This window comes from Pseudogymnoascus verrucosus (assembly GCF_001662655.1).
Source record: "Pseudogymnoascus verrucosus strain UAMH 10579 unplaced genomic scaffold scaffold_74, whole genome shotgun sequence".
Lineage (NCBI taxonomy): Eukaryota > Fungi > Ascomycota > Leotiomycetes > Thelebolales > Thelebolaceae > Pseudogymnoascus > Pseudogymnoascus verrucosus.
The window spans coordinates 25,881-52,932 of NW_017263725.1; the positions used below are offsets into that span (position 1 = coordinate 25,881).

At 47.7% G+C, this 27,052-nt stretch overlaps 9 protein-coding genes across 9 annotated transcripts; 4 read left to right on the forward strand and 5 right to left on the reverse strand.

The window, feature by feature from the left end:
• Positions 1–4,661: 4,661 nt before the first annotated feature.
• URE2_5 (glutathione S- transferase, nitrogen catabolite repression regulator) lies at positions 4,662–7,801 on the forward strand (the record flags this gene model as incomplete). Its single annotated transcript, XM_018279564.1, has 3 exons — positions 4,662–5,216; positions 7,227–7,372; positions 7,423–7,801. The coding sequence occupies 3 exons, from the start codon at positions 4,662–4,664 to the stop codon at positions 7,799–7,801; spliced, it is 1,080 nt and encodes a 359-aa protein (XP_018125555.1).
• A 1,013-nt stretch (positions 7,802–8,814) lies between these two features.
• On the reverse strand, positions 8,815–10,386 carry VE01_10159 (uncharacterized protein). Its single transcript, XM_018279565.2, has 2 exons — positions 9,516–10,386; positions 8,815–9,456 (listed from the first exon to the last, which is right to left on the reverse strand). The coding sequence occupies exons 1-2, from the start codon at positions 10,363–10,365 to the stop codon at positions 9,308–9,310; spliced, it is 999 nt and encodes a 332-aa protein (XP_018125556.1). The 5' UTR covers positions 10,366–10,386; the 3' UTR covers positions 8,815–9,307.
• A 529-nt stretch (positions 10,387–10,915) lies between these two features.
• URE2_6 (glutathione S- transferase, nitrogen catabolite repression regulator) lies at positions 10,916–12,220 on the forward strand. The gene has a single exon (XM_018279566.2). It carries the CDS (start codon positions 11,107–11,109, stop codon positions 11,764–11,766), a length of 660 nt encoding a protein of 219 aa, XP_018125589.1. The 5' UTR covers positions 10,916–11,106; the 3' UTR covers positions 11,767–12,220.
• On the reverse strand, positions 11,908–12,433 carry VE01_10161 (uncharacterized protein; the record flags this gene model as incomplete). The annotated part of the gene is made up of 2 exons (XM_018279567.1): positions 11,908–12,330; positions 12,377–12,433. 2 exons carry the CDS (start codon positions 12,431–12,433, stop codon positions 11,908–11,910), a joined length of 480 nt encoding a protein of 159 aa, XP_018125588.1.
• Positions 12,434–12,768: 335 nt separating this feature from the next.
• On the reverse strand, positions 12,769–15,144 carry VE01_10162 (uncharacterized protein). The gene is made up of 8 exons (XM_018279568.2): positions 14,994–15,144; positions 14,910–14,938; positions 14,673–14,839; positions 13,736–14,555; positions 13,380–13,688; positions 13,244–13,323; positions 13,124–13,182; positions 12,769–13,074 (listed from the first exon to the last, which is right to left on the reverse strand). The coding sequence occupies exons 1-8, from the start codon at positions 15,053–15,055 to the stop codon at positions 12,912–12,914; spliced, it is 1,689 nt and encodes a 562-aa protein (XP_018125587.2). The 5' UTR covers positions 15,056–15,144; the 3' UTR covers positions 12,769–12,911.
• A 247-nt stretch (positions 15,145–15,391) lies between these two features.
• On the forward strand, positions 15,392–16,617 carry VE01_10163 (uncharacterized protein). Its single transcript, XM_018279569.2, has 2 exons — positions 15,392–15,982; positions 16,035–16,617. Exons 1-2 carry the CDS (start codon positions 15,472–15,474, stop codon positions 16,562–16,564), a joined length of 1,041 nt encoding a protein of 346 aa, XP_018125586.1. The 5' UTR covers positions 15,392–15,471; the 3' UTR covers positions 16,565–16,617.
• Positions 16,618–19,407: 2,790 nt separating this feature from the next.
• Positions 19,408–20,880, forward strand: VE01_10164 (uncharacterized protein; the record flags this gene model as incomplete). The annotated part of the gene is made up of 1 exon (XM_018279570.1): positions 19,408–20,880. The coding sequence occupies one exon, from the start codon at positions 19,408–19,410 to the stop codon at positions 20,878–20,880; it is 1,473 nt and encodes a 490-aa protein (XP_018125593.1).
• Positions 20,881–21,157: 277 nt separating this feature from the next.
• VRG4_2 (GDP-mannose transporter into the lumen of the Golgi) lies at positions 21,158–22,831 on the reverse strand. Its single transcript, XM_018279571.2, has 4 exons — positions 22,552–22,831; positions 22,411–22,501; positions 21,970–22,356; positions 21,158–21,921 (listed from the first exon to the last, which is right to left on the reverse strand). Exons 1-4 carry the CDS (start codon positions 22,750–22,752, stop codon positions 21,518–21,520), a joined length of 1,083 nt encoding a protein of 360 aa, XP_018125592.1. The 5' UTR covers positions 22,753–22,831; the 3' UTR covers positions 21,158–21,517.
• Positions 22,832–23,730: 899 nt separating this feature from the next.
• VE01_10166 (uncharacterized protein) lies at positions 23,731–26,976 on the reverse strand. The gene is made up of 5 exons (XM_018279572.2): positions 25,724–26,976; positions 25,320–25,675; positions 24,931–25,272; positions 24,799–24,877; positions 23,731–24,734 (listed from the first exon to the last, which is right to left on the reverse strand). Exons 1-5 carry the CDS (start codon positions 26,346–26,348, stop codon positions 23,812–23,814), a joined length of 2,325 nt encoding a protein of 774 aa, XP_018125591.1. The 5' UTR covers positions 26,349–26,976; the 3' UTR covers positions 23,731–23,811.
• Positions 26,977–27,052: the final 76 nt, after the last annotated feature.

A 27,052-nucleotide genomic window follows, 5' to 3' on the forward strand; every position in this document is an offset into this window, starting at 1 on the left:
GAAAACAAATTCTAAGGGCTTTCGGAACGGTGGGGTGGGTGGGTGTATGTACTCAGGTATTAGTTGTACTCCGGAATTCATACTCCAGTACTGTTTGGTATGCACGGTACTGGTCACCTCACCATTACAGGAAACTGTTTTGTCTGATACAGATACTGCACTCTCATACGACCGGGGACAAGAATGGAAATCCCGATACACAGTTGTGGCTGCACCATCCCCCACGCCAAGTGCGCCCCAGTGAATGAGCGACGGTGAAGCATAATCCAGGAATAGGAGAACACACACACACACACACACACACTCCGCACAGCACGATACGAAACAGACGACCTGTCAGATCCAGCATGCATCCGGTGTGCGTGGTGGTAGGGCAGTGATTGGCAGTGCATAGGGCCTAGAGCACGATGGGATGCGCAGACCCGACGATGTCTTTCGTGTTCCGATCGTATCACACTGCAGCTGCTGCGAGCGAGTACCAAACCAGCAGGAGGAGTAGCCGCTTGTCAGACCGGACAGACACAGGAAAGGTATTTTGGCTGTCTGTGTCGTAAGTTCTGTGTCGTAAGTGGCCGAGGAGCGAGGGAGAGCTGGGAAGGTGCCACGTCTCCGATTCGGGAGTGCCGGCGGTGTGAAGACGTCGACGGGTATAGTATAGAGTGATGGGAAGGATGATTGGAGGTGCTGCTTGGACGTGATTGCCCGCCGGATAGTGATTGGGATGATGGATGTGAGTCGGAAATAATAAGCACAGCCATACTAGCTAGACCAGCCAGCCCTGTCTATGCGGTGGCAAATAAGTTTCATACATCTGGAAGTTACGGGAAGGAACGATGCAGCTATGCAACGTAATGTCCAGCACGCACAACAGGCCTCCAACCCGGCCACGCAATTCCAGTATGAGGCAAGTAATAACGGCAACTTTGTAAGTTACATACTGGACGCACGACCGTACATGCCTAAATGCCTATAATAACTCCGTAGAGTGCGTATGCGTACGGTAAAAGTGGAAGACGAAGTGGATGAAACGGGGGGTCGGGATAAATGAAGCGTGGCAGAGTCTGGGGTGCAGCAGCTTTATCCTGGTTTCTTCCTAGCTGCTCATGCACGTCGCCTGCGCTATCCCCCGCTCATTTTAGTGGTTTTGTAATGTACTTTACAGTGGTGTTTTACACTGTGTTTATGATGGCAATTTCACACGGGATGGGATCCGGTATGTGGGATCCGATGTTTGGTCTGATCTGTTACTTTTTGGTGTGGTTGAATTTCCTGCGATTGAAGTTCAACGGTCTCAGCAACCATACAGTCAACAGCCACACAGCCATAACAGCCATATCCTCTGCACTTTAGACATATAGCAGAGCACTGTAAGAATGCACGAAGTAAACAGATCACAAACCACAGACTCACCCACGGCAAGAAGGAGATTACCATCCCCCCCCCAATCCAACCTCGGCTTCCTCTTCCTCCCTAGTTTCTCCCGGCCTTTTACCCTCCACCCATCAAACCGGAGATTGACAGCACGGGACATCGTTCCCACCATCCCGAAACAGCAACCCCATAGAAGCAAAAAGACCTCAAATCTCGCACCAGCCGGCCCCATCGTCGCATCTCCCATACCCAAACTCCACACAAACTCCATAGCGCTCCATCTGTTTCCTTCCCTCCCTCCCTCCCCCAGCTTCCTTCCCAAAGGGGCCAGATGTGGGTTGGAAGTGTGGGTGGTTGTGTGGGTTGGGGTGGAGACGCAAACGCCTTTTTTGCTCCAAATTACCGGACTGCTGGTTGAAGCTAGGGAGGAGATCCCCCGGCGCCCCACTGGACTCGTTTTTTTTTGTGGTTGTCCCCCTTTTGACTTTGGAATTGCAAGATGGAAATGTCTCGTTGTCCTGCCGTTGCTGTGTTGTTGTTTTTTTGTCTAAGAAAGATTATGTACTCTGCCGCAGTGCTTGTGATCGCGGTGTACATGCGTCGTTCGTGCTGCACATATCTATCGTGCATACATATCCTATTAAACAGTACGCTCGTACATATAGTAATGTACGTTCATACATACTGCACAGTTACTATACATACCTCCCTCCTCTCACACATCCGGCCAGGCGCACAGCATCATACAATACACAAAACCACCCATGTCCCCATATGAGACGACACGACACATACCGCCGGACCTCTTCCGTTCCCAGCCAAAACCACTCACCTCACTCCTCCGTCTAACCACCGGGGCAACGAACATCCCTCTCCCCGAAAGAGTCGGAGATGGAGATCATCCCCAGTCCAGCCAGCCCAGCCAGCCGTTGGGCTTGGTCTATCGGTCATAGTTGTACTTTCCCTACCGTCCTATCGTATAGTTATGTCTCGCCCCGTTTCCAGACCACGGGTAAGTATTACTCCCCCAGGTACTCCAAGACGGGTATATTGTAGTACTCTACCGCCAATTCCAGTACCCTACTACCACCACCAACCAGTCCACTTCCAATCCAGTACAACACCGTACCCCGTACCTCGCCAAGTCCCATCCCCACAAACCTATAGTAACGCCGGCGCCCAGCGGCAGGGGTGTCCTGGCCTACCTTGCCACGTCCAGCCCAGCAGCCATGGGAGCCTGCTTCTAGCCTTCCGAACCAGCGACGTCGTCCGCCCGCCGCGCTTTGTTGTCCGATGCGGCCGACGGATGGATGCGTGCGCTGGTGCGGCGCCCTGTGCGGGAGGTACATAACAGGAGTAATACAGTACCGTACAGTACAGTAGAAAATGAGGGAGGGAAGGGGAGGGGGTGCGTGTGTGTGCTCGGTGCTGGGTGGGGTGGTGGGTTAGTTGGGTTGGGTTATGATAAAATGGGTGGTGTGCCCGGGTCTTGGGAGTTTCTGACTTTTTTTCTTTCTGGAATAATAAATACCTACGATCGCTATCATACAAATATACTGAGATTTCCTCCTATTTGTTTTGATCTTTGTCAAAGAATACTACGACTTAATATACTACACGTTGTTGAACAAGAATCACCAGCTTCATATCACCAGCTAGACCAGTTATCACAACTCTACCTCACCGGCAACACCAAACACCAGGAGCCAACCCATCTCCACCGGCCCAGCCAAATCGTACGTCTACCCCAATCCCCTCATCTAACTCTTCCAACTAACACCCTCCACAGTCTCTCCACCACCACAACCATCAAAATGCCACAAACACACACCGCCCGCTCCTCCCCCTTCCCCCAACAACCCCAACCCACCTCCCTCGCACACCCCACCCCCCGCCGCGGCCTCAGCCTTCTCACAGACGTCACCCAGCGCCTGGATACCCACACACCGACAGCGGATTACAAGACTCGCGAGGGGGAATGGCACGCACCGCCTGCGCCGCCGCCTAGTCCCGTCAGTTGGTAGACATACCACATCCCTTTCACATTGAGAGGATGGGGAACGGCATAGGGGATGGGGAGGATACAACATCATTTTCGGAAAGCGAATAGCGTCTAATATCATCATCGGCATTTCATATCATCTGGGACTCAATCAGCGGGAACGGACGGCAAAACGGCGGGGGAAACAAAAAATTGGGCATTGCTTTTTCGTGTGCAGGCGTTTTTATCGAGCCTTCGTTCATTCATTCACTCAATCAATCTCTTGAGAGTTTTTTTTCTTTGTTTGAGAGGAAAGGGGCTATCATGCCTGGTGGGGGGAATACATATTTTTATCTGGGATGGGGAAGGGGGTTTGTGTATATTATTACTTTTTTTAGACGGACAGGAGGACTGCTGTGCGGTTTTAATCAATGGAGATGGAATATCGATGAGACGCTCTCTCCTTCTTTGTGTGTTTGCAAATTGAAATGTGAGAGGGACTGCAGTCTCCCGACTTGGGGGATTCAAATCAGTATCACAACGAATAACCCTCTTGACTCACACCTCTACTTTAGTCCAGACAGCAACACTTTTCTTCTGCCATCACACACACCCCAATCATCCACCAAGGTCACCCACCCACATGCCATCCTCACCCCCCCATCCCCCCACGTCCTGGCCTAAACATGTGCAACACAACACGTGCAACCCCCACGCCCAACTCACCTCGGCCCCAATCTACCGCCCCTTGCCGCCCGAGAAGCGCCGAGCGCCGGTGCTGGAGGTGCGAGCCGAGGGATGGGGGGAGATGCCGATGTTAGGGGCCGCGTGTGCGGCATCATGTGTGGATGGGGGGGGGGGGAGAAGGGGGGGTGAGAGTAGGGGGTAGGGGGTTAATGGTTGGGGGGGGTGGATGGGGAAGTGGGTTGTGGCAGGGTACCGTGCAAGGTGTCGCGACCAGTATCACGTGCGGGAAGGTTCAATCGGATTGCCATCAATGGCCATTTAATTTACTTCATTCTGTCACGCAGATTTTGTCTGGGAATAGTAATTATTAGGAATAGTTACGGTATTACATTGCTTAGTTTGTAAAGCTATCGCGAGTGACATCGAGTCTGGAAGAACTGTCTGTTTCCACGTGATTCCTCAGATATTAGCCGCCTTGACGTCGCAAACACCTCTAAATCCGTCAACTTTCTGACTCGCAATACTTAGTGCTGTTCAAGATAGGGGCCCGGGTTAAATACCCTAGGCAAGGGAACTATCTGTGACATGTCAAATGCGAAAACCATAGACGATGAACAGAGCAATGAGACGCGTGTACCCCCTACATACAATAGTACCATCAGAGTCAAAACCAATCAACGACACATACCTCAACCGCTTCCTCATTCTCGCCTCAATCAAGCTTCTCAAGCATTTCCGTCCGCGCAATGGCGGTATTCTTTTCCTCACTGACAAGATTTGTGTCAAATACGGTCCTCTAAAGAACCTTTCGGAAGCGTCTACCATGCAGTTCATTCGTCAGCATACATCTATTCCGGTGCCGAGGATTATCTGCTCTTTCACGCGCAAAGGCTGGACATATATCGTTATGGAGAGGATTCATGGAGATATGATAGGGCGTGGATGGACGTCTCGAGCACATGAGTCTAAGGCAAAGATACTATCTCAACTTAAAGTAATGGTCGCCGACATGCGCAAGATAGCTCCTCCAAACTTGGCGGTTTGTAATGTCGATGGTGGAATACTATACGACTCTAGAATCTACGGCCCGATGCAATTTGGACCTTTCAAAGATATTCAGGATTTTCACAAGCACCTACGAGGAGGACTGGAAGCCCATGTGGACAACCCTGGTGATGTTAGCTCGCTCATAGCCTGACAAGATAGCCCTTTTCCTGTACCTATCTTTACACACGGTGACCTGAGCAGCTTGAACATTCTCGCACGCAGAGATGAGGTGGTTGGAATCATTAATTAAGAGACCGCTAGCTGGTATCCGGTCTACTAGGAGTATACTACAGCATCGCATGTCAATCCGCAAAACTTATTTTGTACAGAAGAAGTCGGTAGGTTTGTAGACCCGATGCCTAAAGAACTGGCTATGGAGGAGATTCGCTAAAAATACTTTGGGGATGTATAAATAATATCATAAATAATATCATATAAGCAGTTCATTCCAAGAATTCCCCATCATTCCGATTCTCCGTAAGTTCTATTGCCCGACGGCTAGCTTTTAAGGAATTGTCCCTTTCCGGTCGATCAAGTCAAATGTCGCCGCCTTTGTCGTATCATAATTTCCCTTCCCGTCAAAGAGATGCTCATCCCCTTTTCTAGCTGTTACCGCCCACGATCATAGCGTTTTGAGTCATTTCCGGAATTCATCGTCGGGTTTTACGGTTGAAGCCTGTGATATAAGAAAGCAAAGGAGTGTAGCGCACACTATCGTAATGATAATCATGACTATGGCTATTTATCAGGTCTACATATTCGTACGGAAATAGCCTTAGTTGAGAGGCCTTGTCGGAAACAAACGGGCAGACACAGTAGGCAATATTACGTAGCTATATAGATCAATTTATTACTCTTCTTTCTTATTAGGCCGGCGAGCTCATGAGCGAGTATTGTTCACTATTGGGCTGGAATATATATATTATTAAAAATTAATAAACTACCTGAAACCCATTGTCTTGTTCTTGTCATAGAGGCCCAGCTCTACTCCTCGGTCATTAAGCTAGCTCAGCACTTGAGGTTTCCTCCAACTTAGCAGGTATCTCCCCCGTCCCTTCTAACTCAGAAGCCCTCTTCTTACTCTGAGATTCCTCAGTTTCCAAAGACAGAGAACTTTCAGGCGCGCTCGTCTCTGGTCCAAAAGATCTTTTCCGCTCTCTCCGCCAGAAGAAACCGGCAATAGCTAGGAATATCAAAACGCCGAGTGTAGCGCCTACGCCTATCCCAGCCGCGGCGCCGGCGGAGAGCCCTTTTAATAGAGGAGGCAGGGGATTAGACATAAAGGCTTTTGTAAAACACGTTACTAGTATATAACAAATACTATATTAAGTTAAGCATAAAGCTCCTATCTAAGAACTAACTATCTACTTATATAGTAGTATTATGCTAAAGGATATTAAAGATATCATAGATAACAAATATCTAACATATTGTTGTTATCTATTATGTAGGTCTTACGATGTGAAAGAGCTCTCTAGATCTAATAATAAGGAGCCTATTATCCTAATACATTATTAATGTATTAGGAGTGTATTAAACCTAACATAAAGTTAAAAGTGAAGTTAAGCTAGAATTAAACTTACATCTTTACTAAAAGGCTTCATTCTAAGCAGGCGTTTAGTAAGGAGTTTATAGGCCTTATAGGCCGCCTATTATAGCTGTTAGTAGAATTATTAATCCATTAGGAATGTATTCATACGTTATCGTCAAGCTTCATAGGCGCTATTGTAGATCGTCAAGCTTTATGGGCGCCATTGTAGTGGCGGTGGTGGGTGGTGGTAGACTTAGTGGTGTTGTTAACAGAAGGTGGAAGGTCAGAAGTTGAGGATTTATTTGTAGGGGGGTCAGCCGAACATTTTCCGAAAGTGGGGTGGGTCAGCTCAGGTTGGGGGGGTGCTCGGGTCACCTACGTTCAGGAATAAAAGCTCTAGGTAGTAGTAATCCTCGAGGAACTTGGCATTCCCTATATCATCAACTCTTTTAAGTTCGACGACGTCAAGAAGCCGCCTTTCATTAACATTAACCCAAACGGACGAGTGCCTGGTACGCGACAAGACTGTCTGATCGAGCTCTCGTGGCATTATTGTTTACTGATTACTTAGCTATCGAGGACCCCAATACTAGCCTAATCCTGTGAGAGTCTGGAGCTATAATCCAGTACCTGGAAGAGGTGTACGACAAGGAGAGGAAGCTGACTTATGACTCGCTCAACGAGAAGTATCTGCTTAACCAGTGGCATCACTTCCAAACAAGTGGCCAAGGCCCTTACTTTGGACAGTGTGGATGGTAAGTCCTCCATACAAATCCATATCAGTCAAAACTAAGATACCTTCTAGGTTTAACGTCCTCCATCAGGAAAAGCTCCCCTCTGCTATCGAGCGCTACACAAAAGAGGTTCATAGCATCCTCGGAGTTCTCAACAATGCTCTTCAGGGCAAGATCTGGCTAGTCGGTGACAAATGCACCTTTGCTGACCTCGCATTTCTACCTTGGAACGCCCGTCTTGGTGCCACGCTCCTCACCCCCCCAGGAGAAGATACATTGAAGCAGTATCCTAACGTTCAAATATGGCACAACCGTATGCTGGGTCGCGACTCGTGGAAGAAGGTAATGACTACTAGAGACAAGCTCATGGACGAGCATGGCCTTCAGCCAAATGGAATGCCAAAAGGGATCAATAACATGACTGAGTATGAGGAACTTATGACGAATTAGGCGACCGAGAGAGGTTGATGTGGACTCGCTAGAACTTTGATGGATTCCATCCATGGAGTGATGTCTTGCACTCGGTTACCAATAAGCTGGGCTTACTAGTAAAACTAAGAGAATGAAGTTTTCTGCAGTATTAAGTGTATGGGCTGTTCTTAGCAATCCGAAGTTCTCATAGTATGTAGGATACCTGTCTTTCGTCTAATAGAAGCCCATTATTATGCGGTGCTTTCCTGTTTTAACTTGAGCACCTAAGTGATCTTTCATTACCGATCACGGCCACAACCTGCAGAGATACTGCAGCCTCTAGTAGACAATGGAGGACGTGGGGCCTGTATACAGGAGTAGAAGTGCGTGTTATAATGTCGATAAAATCAGAGCTCCGCTCCTGCTTTTACAGGGTGACCAGGACACGGTGGTGCCAGAGAGTCAGACGAAGGAGATGCAACAGACCATGAAGGAGCAGGGTAAGGACGTTGAAGTTGTGATATATAAGGGGGAAGGACATGGATGAGAGTGAGAGAATACAATCAAAGCTTCCATTGAAAAGGAAACGCAGTTTTGGGCCCGTACGCTTCTGCAGAAGGCCATGCGCTAGGTAAATAGATGGAATAGGAGAGTAGACTAGATCTTAAAAGGATTTTAAGAATGGACGCAGATTTAGAACTCAGGTGCGATGAGGTAGTATCTCTTAGCGTCATACTCTCTCCCACCGAAGCTGATAAACTAAGAGGTAAAACGGTATCTGAAGCACGTCAAATTTATATAGAGCTTTATCACCCTTCAGAGCGCGGAGACATTTATCTCTACACAATCGCGGCTTTGCAGCGCAGTGCCCCTGGTGTTAGCAAGTGCGATAGGAAGTTCACACTTCAAGCCATGCTTGAAAAGCTTCTGTTCCCCAGGTTCGTTGACCCATCAAAAAGGAAAATGGTGAAGAAATCTCTTTTAAAGGTCCAATGCGTCATCCCACGCATCAAATTCATGGATGAGAGTCTGAAATACTTGGAAACTAGGGCCACACAACTCAAAGATTTGGTAGGGGGAAACTACCCAGGCACAGGACACTGTCTGAGTACTGGACAGTGCCTCAGGAAAGTTTGAGTAAGGTAGAAACAGGGAAATTCCGAGCCGCACCTAATACCTTGAGTGCAACTGTTACTAGCCACTAGACCAATCAATCCTAGAGCTAATGGCCATCATTCTAGATATAATTGGCTGTTGTGATCATATTACAGTATTGAGTTTCAAATAGTATGTACCTTTTAATTCTAGTAGAATTAGACTAATTATAGAAGCCTAGATTTTCTAAAAGCCAACTTTGGAACCGTTCCATTTCACAGAAATCTCAGCTTGATGTATAGGAGAGGAGTTGGCTAAATAATGAGTACCAGGAGGTCGAATAAAACGACTTAAAGGAATAAGATGACTCGAGGGACGCATCTATTGCCATGGCTAAGAAATATACGACTTTTCAGCAACGCAGTCTTTGTCCTCATTTGCTAATTTCCATCATCTTCTGGATTCTGGTCTTGTAATTGCAGCCTCGTACGCAAGCCTGTACTGTTTCAACCCCTTTGAAAACAGAACCCGGCGATCCTTCCACCCAGTCAATTCTCTCAACTTGTCGCTCCCAGTCCACTGTGAGAATCCAATTAAGCCTATAGGGACTTTTTAGCCGTGTTTCATTATTATGTAGGAAGGAAACTCTTCAACATACGCCTAGCGAAATCAACATCGGCACGACCCTGCGGAACCGGCAACCACTTGACCCCATTCTGAATGTTATATTCACGCACTAACGCTTGTGCAATCTCCTCTAGCGTCTCAAATCTATAACTGGAGATGTTAAAGCACTGTCCGTTGAGTTTCTCCCTGTGCGGAAACTCTGCGAGCGCCACATACGCCTCCCCGCAATCATCTACGTGCAAGGCATGCAAGATAGTCTTCGGGTTCTCACTGAATTCCAGCACGCCCCTCTCCTTACCTTCTTTCGCCAGCCGCAAGAAATCCCCATAATACGACGAGGCAAGCCCATACACGTTTGTGGGACGCAACAGAACGGCATCAAACAGGCAGGCATGCTCAAAGATCTTGATAGCGTGGGTGGCGCGATTGAGTGCGAAGGGCGGAGGAGCTATGGGCGACTCTTCTATGTGGGGTTGCAGGCCGGGCGAATCGGACATCTCGTCCATCATGCCATAATCCTTACAGCCGCTCGTGAACAGGACTAGAGGCTTCTTCTTCCCATGGCTTTGATTTCGCTTAGCGAGTACATCGAGCAAGGAGACGACCTCATTGTAGTGTGGAACATAGTTCATTATTTCCTCCGTTGTGGAAACAATCACGTCGAAGACGACGCTCAAGTCGAGGGAGGCGATAAATGTTTGGTCGGCGGGCGAGCCGAGGATGGGGATGATTTCCTCCGCTTTAAGGGAGGGCAGCAGTGATTCTTGTCGCACGAGACCGTAGGTTGTCCATCCTGCTCTCACGAAAGCCCGTGCGGTTGCATTGCCAATATACCCATTTGCTCCTGTTACCAGTACGGATTTAGGAGTTAGATCAGTCATGATAGTTTTGATTGAGAAGAGAAACTATATCTAGATGCACGGCGACACTACAGGGGACATAGGGCTATTTGAATCACCTAAGTTGATTTCTAGCATTACAAATCAGCCTCACGTGGTTAATTTCTAGCATTACAAATCAGCGTTCGCTGGCAAGCTCCATCGGGGTGATACTCTTGAGATCCGCCCTGAAAATATCGAAAGTTGCTTAGCTGATTATTTGAGTGTTGATGAGATAATGCGTAGAATGAAACGAAGGCGGTTGAAAGAAATGCCCAGACACTTCGCTAAGTGGGATAATTGTGCAGTGTCCGGCAATTTCTTTCACCCGCCTTCGAAAGTGCTTAGTAAGCCGGACAAGTGGTTATACCAGCAACAAAGTATTCGCCAGTCGGAAACCGTCTACCAACTGCTAGCTTGTTCCCCACCTCGCTTTTGATTTTATAATCATCATTGTAGCTCCGCCGGAGCGGAAGCCTTGTAGACTGAAGTTCATAATCATCGTTGTAGTTCCGCCAGAGTGGGGAGGCCTCGTAGACAGAACAATTTTGATTTCCTAGCTTTCTGTAACTTGATGATTTATAATAGCATATAGCTCTGATACTTATGAGGCCAGTATGTCTGTCCCAGAGATACAATTATCGTCTTGTGCATCAGACTCGATCGCAGAAGTATTAAGTCTCTCATCTTCATTCAATATTCCTGATTACCAAGCCAAGTCTACGCCCACACCACTTCAGCAACATGTCTCTCAAGCCGATCACTCTCTGGGGCCACGACAGCGGCTCTAACGCCTGGAAGGTGGCCATGGTTCTCGAGGAGCTTAGCGTCCCTTACACTGTCAAAATTATCGATTTCCCAGACATGAAGAAGGAAGCGTACGAGTCAATCAACCCCAATGGCCGTGTGCCTTCAATTGAGGACCCGAATACGGGCATCACGCTGTGGGAGTCGGGTGCCATTATTGAATACTTGGTCGAAACTTACGACAAGCAAAACAACTTTAACTTTGCTTCAGGCTCGAAAGAGTACTACGAAGCCAAGCAGTGGCTATACTACCAGGTATCTGGCCAGGGCCCCTACTTCGGACAGGCTGTGTGGTTTACCCTGTACCACCCCGAGAAGCTCCCTAGTGTTGTCGACCGCTACGTTAATGAGATTCGTCGCGTCTCCGGCGTCCTCAACGGCGTACTGCAGGGCAGGGAGTTCCTCGTAGGCGGCAAGTACAGCTACGCCGATGCTTCTTTCGTGATGTGGTATGCCATCGCGCCCCTTTTCGCGGACAGGATCAACCTCGCGACGGACTTCCCCGCCCTCAACGCCTGGTTGGAGCGCATCAAGGCCCGCCCGGCAATTTCAAAGATTATTAAGGACCGAGAAGCGGCTATGGCGGCGTCCAAATAAAGGCTTGTTGGGGGTTCGGGGTCAAGAGAATTTGTCTACATATAGCACTTGAGTAATAACCAGGTCTTAAAAGACGGTAGTAAGAGTTTCATTAGCTACATCTATTCTACCATAACGTTCATTAGCAACAAATTGGACCGCTTAGTCGCTGTCTAAAACAATAACCTCTGCCTCCACCTCTCTAATGCTCTTAAAGCCAAGCACATCGCCGGCCTGTACACCAGTTACAAACGCACCGTCTCCCTCCTCTAGAACAGGGTCTTCTCGGCCGTCCCACCTGATCTTGGACTTCCCATCATTTGTCATCGGGAGGTGGATATACACCTTCCTGTCGATCTTGCTCTTCACAACAGCCTTTGCATCCGTTTCACCGCCGAAACTCCAGTTTAATTTCTTCCTAGCGCTAACAATGCCTGCTGCCATAATGAAATCGGCGTGGATTGGAATCGTCCCTGGTATCGCTGGAGCAGCCGCCGCTTCGTCTTCAGCGCTAGCACTCTTTCGAGCAGCAAGTGGGGACAAAATAGAAACGAAGGCCTCTCTCTTCTTGGCCTCATCAAATGTCTTCGTATAGTAGCATGGCGTTAGACCTCTCGCCTAGGGCAGGCACCTCCGCTGCAGCGACTCCGAAGAGCAGAGCGACGAGGAATGGGAATGTCCAATTCATCTTAAATTATGACAGTTTCAGACAATACGGCTCGATGTCAAAATCAAAACAATGGCTGAAAGTGCCATTGCGACTTTCTGTTCCCCCTCACAAGGCTGACGGTTAATACGCGCGACGCCACATGTTGGAATTGCACATTAGTTAATTATACACCATTGGCAAATATACATTGCATAACTCAACTTTGTTTTTCTAAATCTATATGCAAATTAGACTAATCAGGTGTGATTGAGAGGATGGGGAGCTCAAGATCCCCCTCGACGCGGAAAGGGGCTCGGGGTCTACAGCACGTCTATTGTATTATTGCGAGCAAAACCCAAGCGGACATCAATCGACAACGTTCTAGGGACTATGAAAGCAAATTAAATAACAGTATCAGACTTGAAGACAGAAATAACTGTAACATGACTGTAGCAAACCCTCTTCAGCGACACTACCTTGGCCCAAAGAAACTCAGCAGGCGACAGAGTATCGTTCACTATACCCAAATCTCTTGCAATTCTAGTATATGCCTCTCTGTCTTCCATTCAGTGCAATCTTGTATTTCCCTCAGATGCTTCAAAATGGCCATCTTCTCAACAGCAGCATGTAGTTGGCGTGCAGCCACACAGATCGGATGAATGTTATTCACTAAATTCGCGCTTTTCACAATAAGCTTCGAGCTTCAAAGATTTTGGAGTCAAAACCTACGGATCATTATTCGTCATTGAAATTCCTACAATACGGCGGGCATGGCATATGGGGGAGGCCTGCATGAGGTAAACGTTAGTGACAATTTTAACGAAGATCAGGAAAAGGGAAAAGGCATACCATGGCAGAAGTTGGATACAGAATCTGTTCTGTCGCAAGAAGCAATATGCATCCAGTATGGTAGTATAAATTCCCGCAGACTGTGTTGATTTATTAGCAAGGAGCAATGTTCGTGCTATAATAGATACTTTCATACCAGCTGATGGGCTGCTGAAGAGAATCGTTGGGAAACACGAATCTCCTAACGATTCAAGTTCCATAACGCATCGAACACTCAGTGGCCTCTCAACCACCCACGTCTGCAATTCTGCCCAGAGATCTTGCAGTGTATTTAAATTGATATCAGCAGGTTGTTTTGACAGCTCATTGACGATTCGTGCAGTGATCCATATCGCTAGTTTACTATAGCTGTCTTGAATTGGAACATCAGGGCGACACCGAGGTATTTCCCAACTCTCTACTGGAATAAGTGTAGGCCGCCGACTTAAATAGCTTGCCCAGATATCTATTAATTCATTAGCATTTTCTTGTATAAGCGACAGAATGCTGTACCTTGTCTGGCAAAGACCCAGAAGCACGCAGATAGCACACCACGTGGCGCATCCTGTAGACCATAATCCTGTAAGAGCTCTGCCAATTCGAGTAGAGTAGAGTGATCTTCGCGCGTCTTCCCTGAAGCCGAACTATACATGCAGAGAAGAGTTGCAGCAAGGAGTCCCCCGTCACGATGTTCTGATTTAAAACCTCGAAGTGCCGTACGAGCAAAGCTGTAAAGTTCATCAGCAAGTAAGACAGAAAACTCATCTCCCTTCATAACTATTATCGAAGCAAGCGCCGCCGCCGCCGCTGAAAATGCTGGTGATTCAATTATCAAATGGCTTGATAATGTAGAGAAAACCTTGAGGGAATCAGTCACTTCGCACCACCTTGAGGCGCTTTGGAAGTATGCGGATAGCAAGCGTGCTTTGACATGATCGTTGACTGGCCAGTAGAGAACTTTTTCAGGCAAAATATTTCGAAAATATTCATGCCTCGCCTTTTTAAATGATACAACAGATGTGTTGTTCCCCGCTGTGTATATAGGTGGTGGGTGGGGGTGTAAATATTGGAGAGTTTGGTAGCTACTCGTTCGCCGACTGGCACTGATAGGCTCCTCTAAATCACTTTGTATGAGACTATCTCCGATAGGGACCGTATGATGATCATTCTGAGCTCTAGAGATTCCCGTATGGCCCTCCTCTGTTACGCTTGGGCGGTTATATTCTGTTTCTGGCGTTGAATCAATTGTAGCACCTCGACTTGATTGGCGCTGAATTGAAGCTTCACCTGGCCCATCATACTCATGTTCGATTTCCTCAGTCTCGTCAACGAACTGCGGGACTTATTGTTAGAAAACGTTGCCTTGGAGGGATAGACCCCTATTTTGAAAAGAAAGCAAGGGGAGATAGTACATGCAAGTTGCAATAGAAAACAAATAAAGCGAACATACTGTTAAGGAATTTTGATGGTGCCTTCCCAATTCTACCTCTCGTAGGGTTTTTGAGTCCGAAGTAGATAGCTGGGAAACCCTCGATGGGTGAAATGATGCCCTTAGACCCCACCTGCAAGTCCTTCCCAGGCGATTACAACTCCCACATGTTGGACTCTTTTCGTCGCCTAAATTGGGAAGTATAAGCTTGGGTTACAAATATCTTGCAGATTTCAACAGGGGCAGCCAGTAACGTACACTTTGACCGATGTTGCCGGCAGACTAAGCTGAGCAGAATGCATTAGCAGGGAGAGACCAACCTCATGGTAATTGAAACCTTACCATCCTTGCCGTGAGCGCCTTCGAACAGGCCTGATGTCAGAGCTGCGAGTCTCGACAGGCATGACAAACTAGATTATTAGAATTTCCAATTCAATTGCATTACTTGGTTGTGGCAGCGCTTGCTTTGTTCGATTTACTTGGTTGATAAGCTTGTTAGGGAAAGTTGAAGCACCGGTTGCAATTTCCTAATCTTGGCATTGGGTCCCACTTTTCTACAAGAAGGTATAACCCGTGCTTATTCCTTCTCATTCAGACATTGGCCCATTAATCGGCAGGAATACGCGTATCTTGATACGTCATTATGGATGCAACAGAGTTCATGATCTTATAAATCTTATAGTTACTTCTCTACTTATTAAGCATAGTTTTCTTAGTTATTGATTAGTATAAGAGTAGCATTATCCTCGTAGCCATATTCCTCTTCTTTGTTACTCATTAAATCAAATACAACGCCAAATAACAACGTTTCTTCTTGAAAATGGCAACCTATAATGTCTTTCGTCTCCAGTCCCAGGGCTCTCATCAAAACATCAAACAAAGCTCCGAACCCATTCCCACCATCGAAGGCCACGAAATCCTGCTAAAAATTCGCGCCGTCTCTCTCAACTACCGGGACATTGCCATCACCAAGGGACAATACCCATTTCCCGTCAAAACCCAAGTAATTCCTTGCTCTGATGCAGCCGGCGAGATAGTTGAAGTTGGCTCTCGTGTTGAGGGCTTCAAGGTTGGAGATCGCGTCATTGCGAGTTTCGACGGGACGAACCTGTACGGACCGCAGAAAAACTGGAATCATGGGCACGGAGGTCCTGTCGATGGATTTTTGCGCGAATTTGCAGCTCTGCCGGCCACTGCCGTGGTCAAGATTGCAGATGAGGCGAATTTGAGTTTTCCACAGATGGCAGGGCTGGTTTGTACGGGCGTTACGGCTTGGAATGCGCTTTATGGAAATATTCCCTTGAGGCCCGGACAGGCCGTGTTATTTCAAGGTATGTGGTTTCTCTCATGGTTTGTGCTTGTTTGATACTAACTGAAAGAAAGGTACTGGGGGCGTTTCACTCACCGGACTGATGTTGGCAAAGGCGGCTGGCGCTCGAACAATCATCACTTCATCCTCCGATGACAAGCTCGAGTTCGTGCAGAAAAAGTATGGAGTTGACCACATCATCAACTACAAGTCCACACCTGACTGGGCGGCTGAGGTCAAGAAAATCACTGGAGGTGAAGGCGTCGACTATATTTTGGAAAACGGCGGTTCTGGCACCATCAAGCAAAGTATTGAATGTATCAAGATGGGAGGCAGTATTGCCGTTATTGGCTTCCTAGCGGCTGCAAAGCAGGAGGACATGCCAGATGTTGCTGGGCTTGCGCTCTCGAAGGGGTGTATCGTCAGAGGAATTACCGTTGGGTCAAAGCAGCTATTGGAAGAATTGGTACAGTTTGTTGTAACTAAGGGATTGGAGCCTCCTGTGGAAAAAACTTTTGGGTTCAGCCCAGAAGAGGTCATGGCGGCATATGAGTACATGCAAGGCGGTAGCCATGTTGGGAAAATCTGTATCAGCATAGAATAGATTGAGCTCACGCAATGGTAGGGAGGAAGAATATATATTTTAGTCATATCACCTCATTATTTATAATGCACAATCTCAATACACCTACAACCCGATCCCTCGACCCAAAAAGTTATCGGTTACCCGACCAACGCGCACTCGATAACCCATGGTGAACGCGGGCGATGAATCGACTCACGGACGACCGCGGACCACCCGATGGTCTCGATGAACTTTTACCATGTATCCACTAACTTATCCTTGCATAGAACGAACTCTCCAAGAAGATCGAAAACCACAAGCCGCACTTATACACAGTATATAGTACATCTCCTACGAGATATCCACGACCCCTATACAAGAAAAGAGAAATGGTTGGTAAGTGGTCAGTGCAAGTAGAGGTTCGTTCTCCACAAAGTATTTGAGATATGTAAACTATATTTTGTTACGCATGCTGCACATTCTGTATCAACTGCCTAAATCTCCCCCCTCTTAGCCAATAATCCGATCACACCTATTAAGCACCCAGAGCTGGTTCGTCGCCTTCGTTAGGGTCTCGTCTATGAGGCACATAGGTTAGAAGTCATAGCTGGTGGTATCAAATCAAACCTGTACTTACCTTCTAAAACTTCTTTGAAAATCTCTGATATGGTTTGAGATGTCTTTCTCGTTTGGCCTAGGCGGCGGAATGAACTCCATGGGAAAGTTGATTATTGGGTTGCCGATTCTGTGCCAGAAGTGGCGAGGCGAAACCTTCATCAACACATTGCACTTAATAACCTCGTGGTTTTGAAGCGGTATCACCACTCCAACCAGCGGTGACGGCGCTCCCTGGGCCGTGGAATAACTTCTCTCGCACATCCACGTCCAATCCACCTAATCCCCTCCCCGATTTCCAAAAAATCTCCAATCGAGCGGCCCGGGGATATCGGCATCTCTGTGGTAACTTCCTAGGCCCCCACCACCTACACCAAAGTCTACATTTGGCTCAATATTGTAGCCTTAAGTAATTTTGCCTGCTAATCTCCGAACTTGCTCTCTCTCTGGTGTAATGCTTTGAATCCGAATGTTTTGTTCGTTTGTGTCGAAATCGAGGCCAACGGATGCTCTTCTAAACATGTAGCTTCTCGTACCCTCGCTGATCTGTATGTCAAAATGGAGGATACAGAACTGGTTGCCATTTCCATCATGACCCCACCTAGAAATCGGATCTTCAATCATGTTATGCGAGCGAGACATAAAAGAGAAACTACCCCAGAGCTCTATAGCCCCTAGCGTAGCACCCCCTGCGCCTTCTCTGACAGAATACTTCGACTTAGACTTTCCATCAAACATGGTGACAGGGTAAAAGTTTGCTGCAATATGACTGCAGTTAGTGTAACTGTGGCGGTAAAGTAGATGGGCAACAGAATTTGTTGGGGTAGGAAAGGCAATAGCCAACCCAGACCTGATCGGCGAATCAGTAGGGTTGGTAGCAAATGTTATAGTAGGTGCCGTAATAGATCATATAATTATAGCGACGACGACAGAAGAGTATCAGGCAAATCCAATCATAAGATGTATTTTTGAAGTGACATGAAGATAATCGTCGGGTACTAGAAGATTTACGTTGGGCACAATTAGATATTGGCAGTAGGCGTTAGCCAATGAGTCTTGCTTCTCCATTTACTATGCGACATTATGTGTTGGGCTTGGCCATTTGCTGTTTGGCATTACGTGATGGCAGCCTTGCTGCGGAGGTAACGTAGATTTATATTCTTAGCATTCCAAATCTCTGACCTCAGTCGTTTATCCTATGCTTTATAATCTCTTCTGTTGTGAATGCGATTTATATTGAGCCTACAGCACTAAGTATTGTTCGAAGACGAGTTAATTCATGTAACTTTGGGTTTGAAGCTATGGCTGAGGATATTTCTCCACCCACCCCAAATCCCGGTGGTTCGTCGGATTCCAAGTTCAGCTTTAAAATTACTATCGATCTCCAGGATGAACTTCACGCCTTCGTTCGATACAGTCGATTAGGACTATTTAAGGAGGCCGAGGAATTGTATTTGGAAATCTCCGAGGGAAATGAGACTTGCTTTGCAATCATCGCGGAGCGTGCTGATTCATTGCTCGCGCAAGGCCGCTACCGCGATTTGTCTAGCTTTCTGGGCGACAAAATCAAACAGCCCGAGAAATATCGTTTCGAAGAAGACCAAATAAATACGTTATGTCTCTTACAATGCGTCGCTAATATCCATACCGAGGGAAAACCTCGTGAAGCCTTGGACGAGGCCTCGTCATGGCGAGCTGGGGCAACGTCAATAAGGCCAGATAAACTCTCTGCCCTTGAAGTAAGCTTTCTCTCGGTTGTTGTAGCCTTGAAATCAAATAAATATGCTAGCGTTTTCTTTACAGACCCATAGCCTTCGAGTTTACTTGCACATTATCACATTAGCATACATAAACTCTACTTGGGTTGAGCCACAACACACACAACCGCCTTGGACGTCGTCTACCGAATTCCAAGAACCCCAAAATCAACTGTGGTTCTGGTTCATCGGCCTATGTGTACAATTTAGCGGAAACCCTGTTGACTTCTGGGACGCACAGGCGCTCTTCCGGTTGCTGTTACCTGTACTCTCTCATAAGGAGGCAGCGAGTCTTTTCGCTCGCTAGACTCTAAAATAAACGGGCGCGACTATTCAGCTTATGGGCGCAAATTTTCAACTGAGGAAGGACTCATAGCGGGTCTGTCTATTACAACCGCATACATTCGCCACCTAATCGCTAGGGGTGACAGAATTGTATACACTCGCCGACTAGGCGATAGGAGAGAAGGAAGATATCCCGCTCGCGGGCTTATCCAAGATGCTCAAACGATGCTGGATAAATTTGAACGCATTGTGGACGTAGATTGCGAGTTTAACGACACCAAGACACGACAGTTTCTAGAGCTGAATCTAGCCGTACTAGAGATGGAAACATCTCTAGCCACAGACGAAGGGTTTTACCATATGTCTGAGTCTCATGACAGCATCTTCCAGTCCCACGACAACGTCCGAAATCACACCATATGGAAGATAGCAGACAGAAATGGCGATCTAGCAATTCAAGCAGCTTTCCTCCGCATCCCATACCTTGGCCTTAGGGGGACCAATTTAAATCGGCTCTCAGATGGTGGTTTACCCAAGCACTTGATAGACCTAATGGGAGACTCAATGGGTTATCTCAATTCCATGACAGACCGCATTTTATCTGTTTATAGGTTGTCAATAATGCGAAATCCGCCAAAGACGCCACCAACGGCACAATTGGCTCGGGTACACACAGGCACAGTCTATAAATTTATGAACGATAGCGATGGCACCGAAGCATCAAGCTTTGAATATTTTAGAAACCTGCTCTCTTCGTTTGACGTCCCGTTCATCAAGTTTAAGGGGTCTTTCGCTGTCACGGAACCAACGGCTAGCCGATTAAAAACCCCTGAAGAGATTCTCGCTGAGCCTCCAGAAGTCGTTACAAAAAATCAACTAACAGTTGATAAGGATGCGAGCGAGACGCCTTGGCCGATGCACTATGCGACAGAGAAAGGGTACAGAGAAATGGTGAAGAATTTACTTGAGCTGAATGTGGACGCCAACGCGATAGATATCAATGGCCGGACACCTCTTGTCATTGCTGCGAAGAACGGAGATGTGGAAATTGCGAAATTGTTACTTGACAACAAGGCGGATGTTGAGGCGAGGGATGGCGACCTTCATACACCTCTAATAATTTCGGTGAATAATAACGATATAGACATGGCTACATTATTACTGCACAACAAGGCGAATGCTGGGGCTAGGTTTGGAAAACGCCAGGTACCTATAACCACTGCGGTATGGAATAGGAATGAAGCAATGGTTAAATTGTTACTGGACAACAAGGTAGATATTGAAGCCAAAGGCGTCAATGGCGAGACACCTCTGATCACTGCCATACGGGCTGACAGTGCAGCAATGGTTAAATTTCTACTAGACAACAAGGCGGATATTGAAGCAAAAGTCGCCTATGAGACACCTCTAATGGCTGGAGTACACAGTCGGAGACTGGATATTGTTACATTGTTACTCCAGAGAAAGGCAGACGCTAGTGTGAGGGACCACCTTTACCGGACGCCTCTAATAATGGCGGTAGTATATAAACATCTAAATATTGTCACCGCATTACTTGGTCACCCAGGAGCCATCCCCAAAGATAGCGAGAAGAAACTGAAGGCCGAAGCTAGCAAGGCTGGAGGAGATATCGAGAGACTCGTGAAAAGCGCTCTAGATAGTAGAGTTGGGCTAGAACAGAGTTCGGGTTCCAATTAAGACATGCTCTACCAGCGAATACCCGCTATTATATGTTCGCGCCGCTGGAAAGGGGGGGGTGGGGGGCTCAACTTTATAGATTATCAATTATCAAATGAATTGAGTTAACTCCTACCAGTCATCAGCGAGTATGTTTTTACGCGCATATTCGCCTTAACATTGGTAGGTTTATATACCAGTTATGAAACGACGGTGTTTAAACAATTGTAATTAAAGTCTGAGCAGTATCTATCTGAGCCCAAGGGGAAAGTTAAACATTGAATTATAACAGTGAGATCTCGTCTGTTCTCTTCCAAAAAGGTTCAAAGGGGTGGCTTTTCCTAGCAATGTATAATTTGTTTTGTATCCTCTTCAGACTACAATCTGCAAGCACTGTTTCTACTTATACATTCATTGCAAAATGACAATCGTCACGCCTTCGGCTTGCTTATACCCTGGCTAGTCTGCATACGGTGACCATCTAGGCTGTTTTTAGAGACCGCGGCTCTATGATATAATGGTTATTTCTCCACTAAAACCACTTTCTCTTCAAGACTAGCATGTGGCAGCTATTGAGAAGCGGTAAAGGATGGTGGAAAGCGAAAGTTAAGGCCCACCTCGCTCTTGCGCTTCTATAATAACCGGACATTATGAGTTTCTATGACTTTGCTGGTAGAGACGTTGGGAGAGACATCTTTGAATCGGCCGATTGTCTGACCTTGGCCCGGGTGTAGATTATGCCAGAAACGAAGCCAATGAAGATGGCAGAAACGGAGCCGAAAGTTACAGGTGCATCAAAGAAAATAAGACCAGAGATAGCGATTGGTAGCTTGTTGAGGGATCCTACCATGGAGTATGTGGTCGAAGAGGTCACACGGATACACCAGGCGGAAGCGTATGAGATGAAAATGGTGCCTAGACCAGAATAAAACATGGCAAGCATCAAGCTGTTTCGGGTCGCGACTGGGAAGTTCTTGGCCATATTCTCCGCTGACCAGTCTTCAACAACGAGACTGCAGATGATCAACACTGGGATGGTGAGAAGGTTGTTGTAGAACATTGCTATTCGAAGTTAGCCTTATGCACTGTCAGCATTCCTTTGGAACTTACTATCCCAGTCCTTAAAGTTCATCTTTCGAATAACCTTGCGCATACACAGAAGGTACAGTGAATTGCATACCACATTCAGACCCACCCACATGTATCCAGCATTCAGCGATGATAGAGCAGCTGCTGCAGCTGGATCCTTGACATCACCAAAACTGTTGAGGGTATGCTGGATATCAGCCCACGCAGCGACCACCGAACTAAGCACCATAAGACCGAATGAGGAAAGGGCGGCTGGAGTAACACTGCCGCCAAACCAAAGAACTTCTCCATATGCAATAACAATGATAGACAAGTTCTTGAAGATCGTATAGACCGGGACCGAGAGAAATTGGAGCGCCTTCGTTCCAGTGTAAATCATGCTGACAAGAAGAAGAGAGATTGGGAACCCTGTTGTAATTATCAGCTACTGCACGATTCTCACTTCCAACACAGAATTCATACATGTCTTCGCCTTTTCGATGTCGAACTTGGCCAGATTCTCTATAAAACCCGTAGACTTGCATACAATAATGGCGACAATGCACACCAAAGACTATTATATTGTCAGAATCCGCCTGAAATGATTGTCAAAGACTAAAATACTTGAACAGCCAAAAAGAAGAAGTTTAGGTTGAAGTCCTTCCCAGAGACACAAAACTTGTTGATAATTGTCATGGAAATCGAGGCCGCACAATACGCTAGAATGGAGATAATTGGGCTGCTTGTGATTGACGATGGACTATGAAGATTACGAGCATCAGCTGGATGCATGTTTGGAGAGTATTCGCGTTTCTTATCGTCCATTTTTGAGTGTAGGGGTCAGGATTTCGACACCAAGGCAACTTTTTTATAATGCAGGAGAGACAGTGGCGATGGTATAAATATATATTTCACAGTAAATAGCTATCTCACTCTTCTGTCAGGCGATATATAGAGAAATGGGAAATTAAAGGTCATTTGAAGTTGAAGGGGCTCGTATATGCTTATTTTAGAAGCCCCAAATCCCTCAATGTGGCGTATCCCTCTTGGTGGCGTAACTTCAACCAGACTAAATTTATTACAGCATATACAATAATGGTTTTGGTGCTGGAAGGAGAACCCCGTTATATGTATAATTATATATATAACAGCTCTTTACTGCGATGTTCTCTCTCACCTACTGCGACTCCTGCTCCACTGTGCATATCGCAGTACTATCTTTGAGGACGTCTGCTCTAATGAAACTTGAAACGTTGTCGTTGATGATCTGTGGCTGAGGGTGGCGCATGGAGGTTTGTAGGTTGTGAGTTCTGGTAGCATAGGTTACAGTAAGGATGATGGGTTGAGAAGGCGGGTGGTGTGTTGTATTTAACGGGAATGGGATATTAGAAAAGAGCGCGATGGTAGGGATAACGAATTTAAATATTAGTCCTCTTCCTTCGTTATTTCCAATAGGCAGAAAATATATCTCCAGACACCTGCGACAAAAAATGTGATCGGTTACCGGACCGATGCGCACCCGACAACCCATGCACAACGCGGGCGATGAATGGTGGATTATCTTGCAGCCCTGCGAGGACTGGGTTTGGTTTACCCGTTATTTAGCCCAGCGAGGGTAGAGAGTAATATGGAGGGAGTGGATCCGAGCCGTGATGTAAGTTGAGGTTTTGGTTGGATTGTAAGTTGGTGGTGATGATAAATGGGATGTATGAGGTGGAGAGTGGTTGATATGGTGGTAGATTTGCAAGTTGACAGTACCGCGAAATAAGATTATGGGCTCGATTAATACGGCACTTCATTGCGCTTCGATTACTACTATACTATCTTCTTTATGTGGAATTGCCTTCCAACCATCCACCCTCCCGCACGCGACTACCTAGCTCATTACACAGTAAACGTAGCAGTGCCCCTGAGGTCCTTGCTCGAGCTGCCCACCAACACCTGGAAGTCTCCAGGCTCAACAACATACTTCATCCTAATATCCCACAGCCCCAAATCCTGCACGTTCAACGGAATCTTGACTGTAACAGTCTTCCCGGCCTTAACAACCACCTTCTCGAACCCCTTGAGCTGGATATTCGGCACCACGACGCTGGTGATCAGATCCTTAACGTAGACCTGCACGACCTCCGCGCCGTCGCGGGTGGACTTGTTGGTTACGTCCACGGAGACAGTGACGGTGTCCTTGGCGCTCACCTTCGTCTTCGAGAGCTTGACAGGGCCGTACTCGAAAGTGGAGTAGGACTTGCCGTAACCGAATTCGTAGAGAGGGAGTGGGTTGTTGAGAACGTACTGGTGGCCGAATTGGAGGGTGCCGTTCTCGTATTCCTTGCCGATATCGACGGGACGACCGGAGTTGAGGTAATCGTAGTAGACGGGGGTAGTTCCGACATCGTATGGGAAGCCGACGGAGAGCTTTCCGGATGGGTTCTCGTTGCCGAAAAGGATGTCAGCGAGGGAGTTTCCGCCCTCCTCAGAGGGGTAGAATTGCTGAACAAGCGCCGACGCCTGCTCCGAGATCCAGGCCTCGGTAATGGGCTTTCCGGAGGAGAAAACGACGACGGTTGGCTTGCCGGTGTCAATGATGGCCTTGACGAGGTGAGGCATGGCGCCGACGAGGTTGAGGTTCGAGACGTCGACGTGCTCACCGGTGGTGGCGTTGAGGCCTTGCCAGAGCTGGTTCTGGTCGCGGGACCAAGTGCCGACGACTACGACAGCGACATCGGCGGCGGTGGCGGCGGCGACAGCGTCGGCGAAACCAGATTGGTCAGAGGACCAGCGCTCGCAACCTTGGGTGAAGGTGGTGGCTGGGATGTGTTAGGAAGGGGTCGATTGTTAAGGGGTGGGGAGTGGTGGGGAAAGGGTACTTACATCCTTTGCTGGCGGCTTTGATGCCGTCGTAGGGGGTGACTCCGGTGAGGTAGCTGCCGTTTACGACGTAGTCGCCGTACTGCAAATTATCAGCAAGGCATTCTAATTGTGGATATTTGGATGATAACTCACGTTCATGTAACCATGTCCCATTGGTCCGATAACAGCAATGTTAGCTGTCTTGGACAGAGGAAGGATGTTGTTGTGGTTCTCAAGCAATACAATCGACTCGGTATCAATCTGGCGAGCCAGAGCAACATTCGCCTTGGTGTGTATGTGCTTTGGGGTTTCCGCTGCTGGGACACCGAGGTATGGGTTCTCGAAAAGGCCGCAGGTGAACTTGGCCTTGAGAAGACGCGAGACTGCCTGGTCGACGATCTTGATGTCCAGCTTCCCAGACTTGACCATCTTGGGAATCTGGGTGAAGCTGTAAGATCCACCGCCCATCTCGACATCGTTTCCTGCGGGAAGAGCCTGGGATGGTTAGAATGGAACTTCTTCTCAAAGCAGAGTTTACGTACATAGTTGACAATAGCCTCCATATCCACAGGGTTGGTCTTGCACATCTTGAACTGGTCGCAGAGGCGATCGGTTCCACCCGCATCACTCATGGTGAAGTACTTGTAGCCCCACTCGTTTCTCAAGATCTCGGTCAAGACGTGGTAGTTGGCAACCATGGCGACACCATCATACGAGTTATACGAGGTCATGATGGAGTAAACATCAGCATCGATAATTTGGCGCTTGAACGATGGGAGATAGGTGGTCCTGAGCTCTCTCTCTCCACCGTGAACTGGGCCAGTGTTGAGACCCTGCTCAGGGGTTCCGAACGCTGCGAAATGCTTGACCATGGCGCTGACGCCCTCTCCTTGCATGCCTGTAAAATATTAGCAGAATTCCGTCGTTTGCATATGAGAGTTATTACCCTTGATGTACTCGTAGCCAATCTCTCCAGCCAAGTATCCATCCTCACCAAAGGTCTCCTCAACTCTACCGTAACGCAGCTCGCGGGCCAAATCAGCCAATGGAGCAAAGATCTGGTTGACGCCGAGGGCGGCGCTTTCCTGAGCAATTACCTTGCCCATCTTGCGAATCAGGTCGCGGTTGAAGGAACAGGCGTATGCAATTGGGGAGTTGAAGATGGTAGCGCCCCCAATCAAGAAGCCGTGGATACCCTCGGTCTGGGTGAAAGACGGAATCCCGAGTGTGGTGTTGTGCACGAGGTAGTCCTGGGCCTTCTTGATGTTCTCTGCGATCCATTGCTGGTCAACTGGAACACCGACATAGAAGGAACCACTGCGCGTAGCCATGCTCCATTCCAGGCCAGTTTTGTTGAAGGCACCGGTGTCCGTGTCGAGCCAGTTCCGGATGTCTCCCTGGACCAATTGGGATGTCTTGTCCTCAATTGTCATCCGCTTGAGCAGATCAGCCACTCTGTCGTCGACTTTGGCCTTGGGGTTCTTGTAGAGGGGTGTCTTGGAGGAGACATCAGCGGCGGCTTCGCTGATCGCGAAGAGCAGCGCAGTGGCTGCCGCAATGGAGAGCTTCATTGTTGAGGCGGGTGCTCGAAGGCCAGCAGATTTTAGAGGAACAAGTAAATGTTACTGCGAGTGATCGACGATGCGCTTCAGAGCTCAAGACTCAGTTCCCGAAGCTCCATCTTATAGCCCATGTTCTTCGCAGCGTCATCCGTCAGGCACCGCCTTTCTCCGCCTGCATTAACCCCATCATCTCATCTAAATCTGCATCCGATGTTGGCTAAAGAGATCAGCTCTTTCGGATCATTCCAGCGGTATTTTCTGCCTGCCACGAGGCGGTCCAAAGTGAAAATTAATCTTTGGCAGCGCGAGACCAGGTTGTGCCCCGCGTTGAGAAGTGATCAACGGTGAGGTTTCCTGCGGGGTTCGGCATGGATATTACAGCGTCATTTAGTGAGGTATGATTGCTGGTGCGTTACTTCCTTTTAGGGTTAACGCCATGTATGGACTTGAGTAGCTTCGGAGGGTGATTTCTGTATTGCACTATGCTGCGCACTATACTATGCATTATGCTACTGTACCTTAGTGCAGTCCGGCATGTTCTTGAGATATTCTTGGTCGTTCTAGAGTCGGCAACCCCCATTGCACAAGCTCCGGTGGGGATATTGTCAACCCCAATGCTTCCCCGTGCCTCCCCACGTAAACCGACGTAAAACCACAATAGAAAGACCTGCGGGGGTGGGGAAGTTGGCCGACCCCAGTCCGGTAACGTCCCT

Coding starts and splice junctions, on each gene's coding strand:
- VRG4_2 (XM_018279571.2), bottom strand. CDS start 22,752: ATGGACGATAAGAAACGCGAATACTCTCCAAACATGCATCCAGCTGAT. Junction 22,357..22,410: donor CATCGAAAAGGCGAAGACAT/GTATGAATTCTG, acceptor TAATTACAACAG/GGTTCCCAATCTCTCTTCTT. Junction 21,922..21,969: donor GAACTTTAAGGACTGGGATA/GTAAGTTCCAAA, acceptor AACTTCGAATAG/CAATGTTCTACAACAACCTT.
- VE01_10159 (XM_018279565.2), bottom strand. CDS start 10,365: ATGACTGATCTAACTCCTAAATCCGTACTGGTAACAGGAGCAAATGGG. Junction 9,457..9,515: donor CGATGTTGATTTCGCTAGGC/GTATGTTGAAGA, acceptor AAGTCCCTATAG/GCTTAATTGGATTCTCACAG.
- URE2_6 (XM_018279566.2), top strand. CDS start 11,107: ATGTCTCTCAAGCCGATCACTCTCTGGGGCCACGACAGCGGCTCTAAC.
- VE01_10162 (XM_018279568.2), bottom strand. CDS start 15,055: ATGCCTGTCGAGACTCGCAGCTCTGACATCAGGCCTGTTCGAAGGCGC. Junction 13,689..13,735: donor CTGGGTCTTTGCCAGACAAG/GTACAGCATTCT, acceptor ATGAATTAATAG/ATATCTGGGCAAGCTATTTA. Junction 13,183..13,243: donor TGTATCCAACTTCTGCCATG/GTATGCCTTTTC, acceptor TACCTCATGCAG/GCCTCCCCCATATGCCATGC.
- VE01_10166 (XM_018279572.2), bottom strand. CDS start 26,348: ATGAAGCTCTCCATTGCGGCAGCCACTGCGCTGCTCTTCGCGATCAGC. Junction 25,273..25,319: donor TGGAGGCTATTGTCAACTAT/GTACGTAAACTC, acceptor TAACCATCCCAG/GCTCTTCCCGCAGGAAACGA. Junction 24,878..24,930: donor TGGGACATGGTTACATGAAC/GTGAGTTATCAT, acceptor GATAATTTGCAG/TACGGCGACTACGTCGTAAA.
- VE01_10163 (XM_018279569.2), top strand. CDS start 15,472: ATGGCAACCTATAATGTCTTTCGTCTCCAGTCCCAGGGCTCTCATCAA. Junction 15,983..16,034: donor ACAGGCCGTGTTATTTCAAG/GTATGTGGTTTC, acceptor ACTGAAAGAAAG/GTACTGGGGGCGTTTCACTC.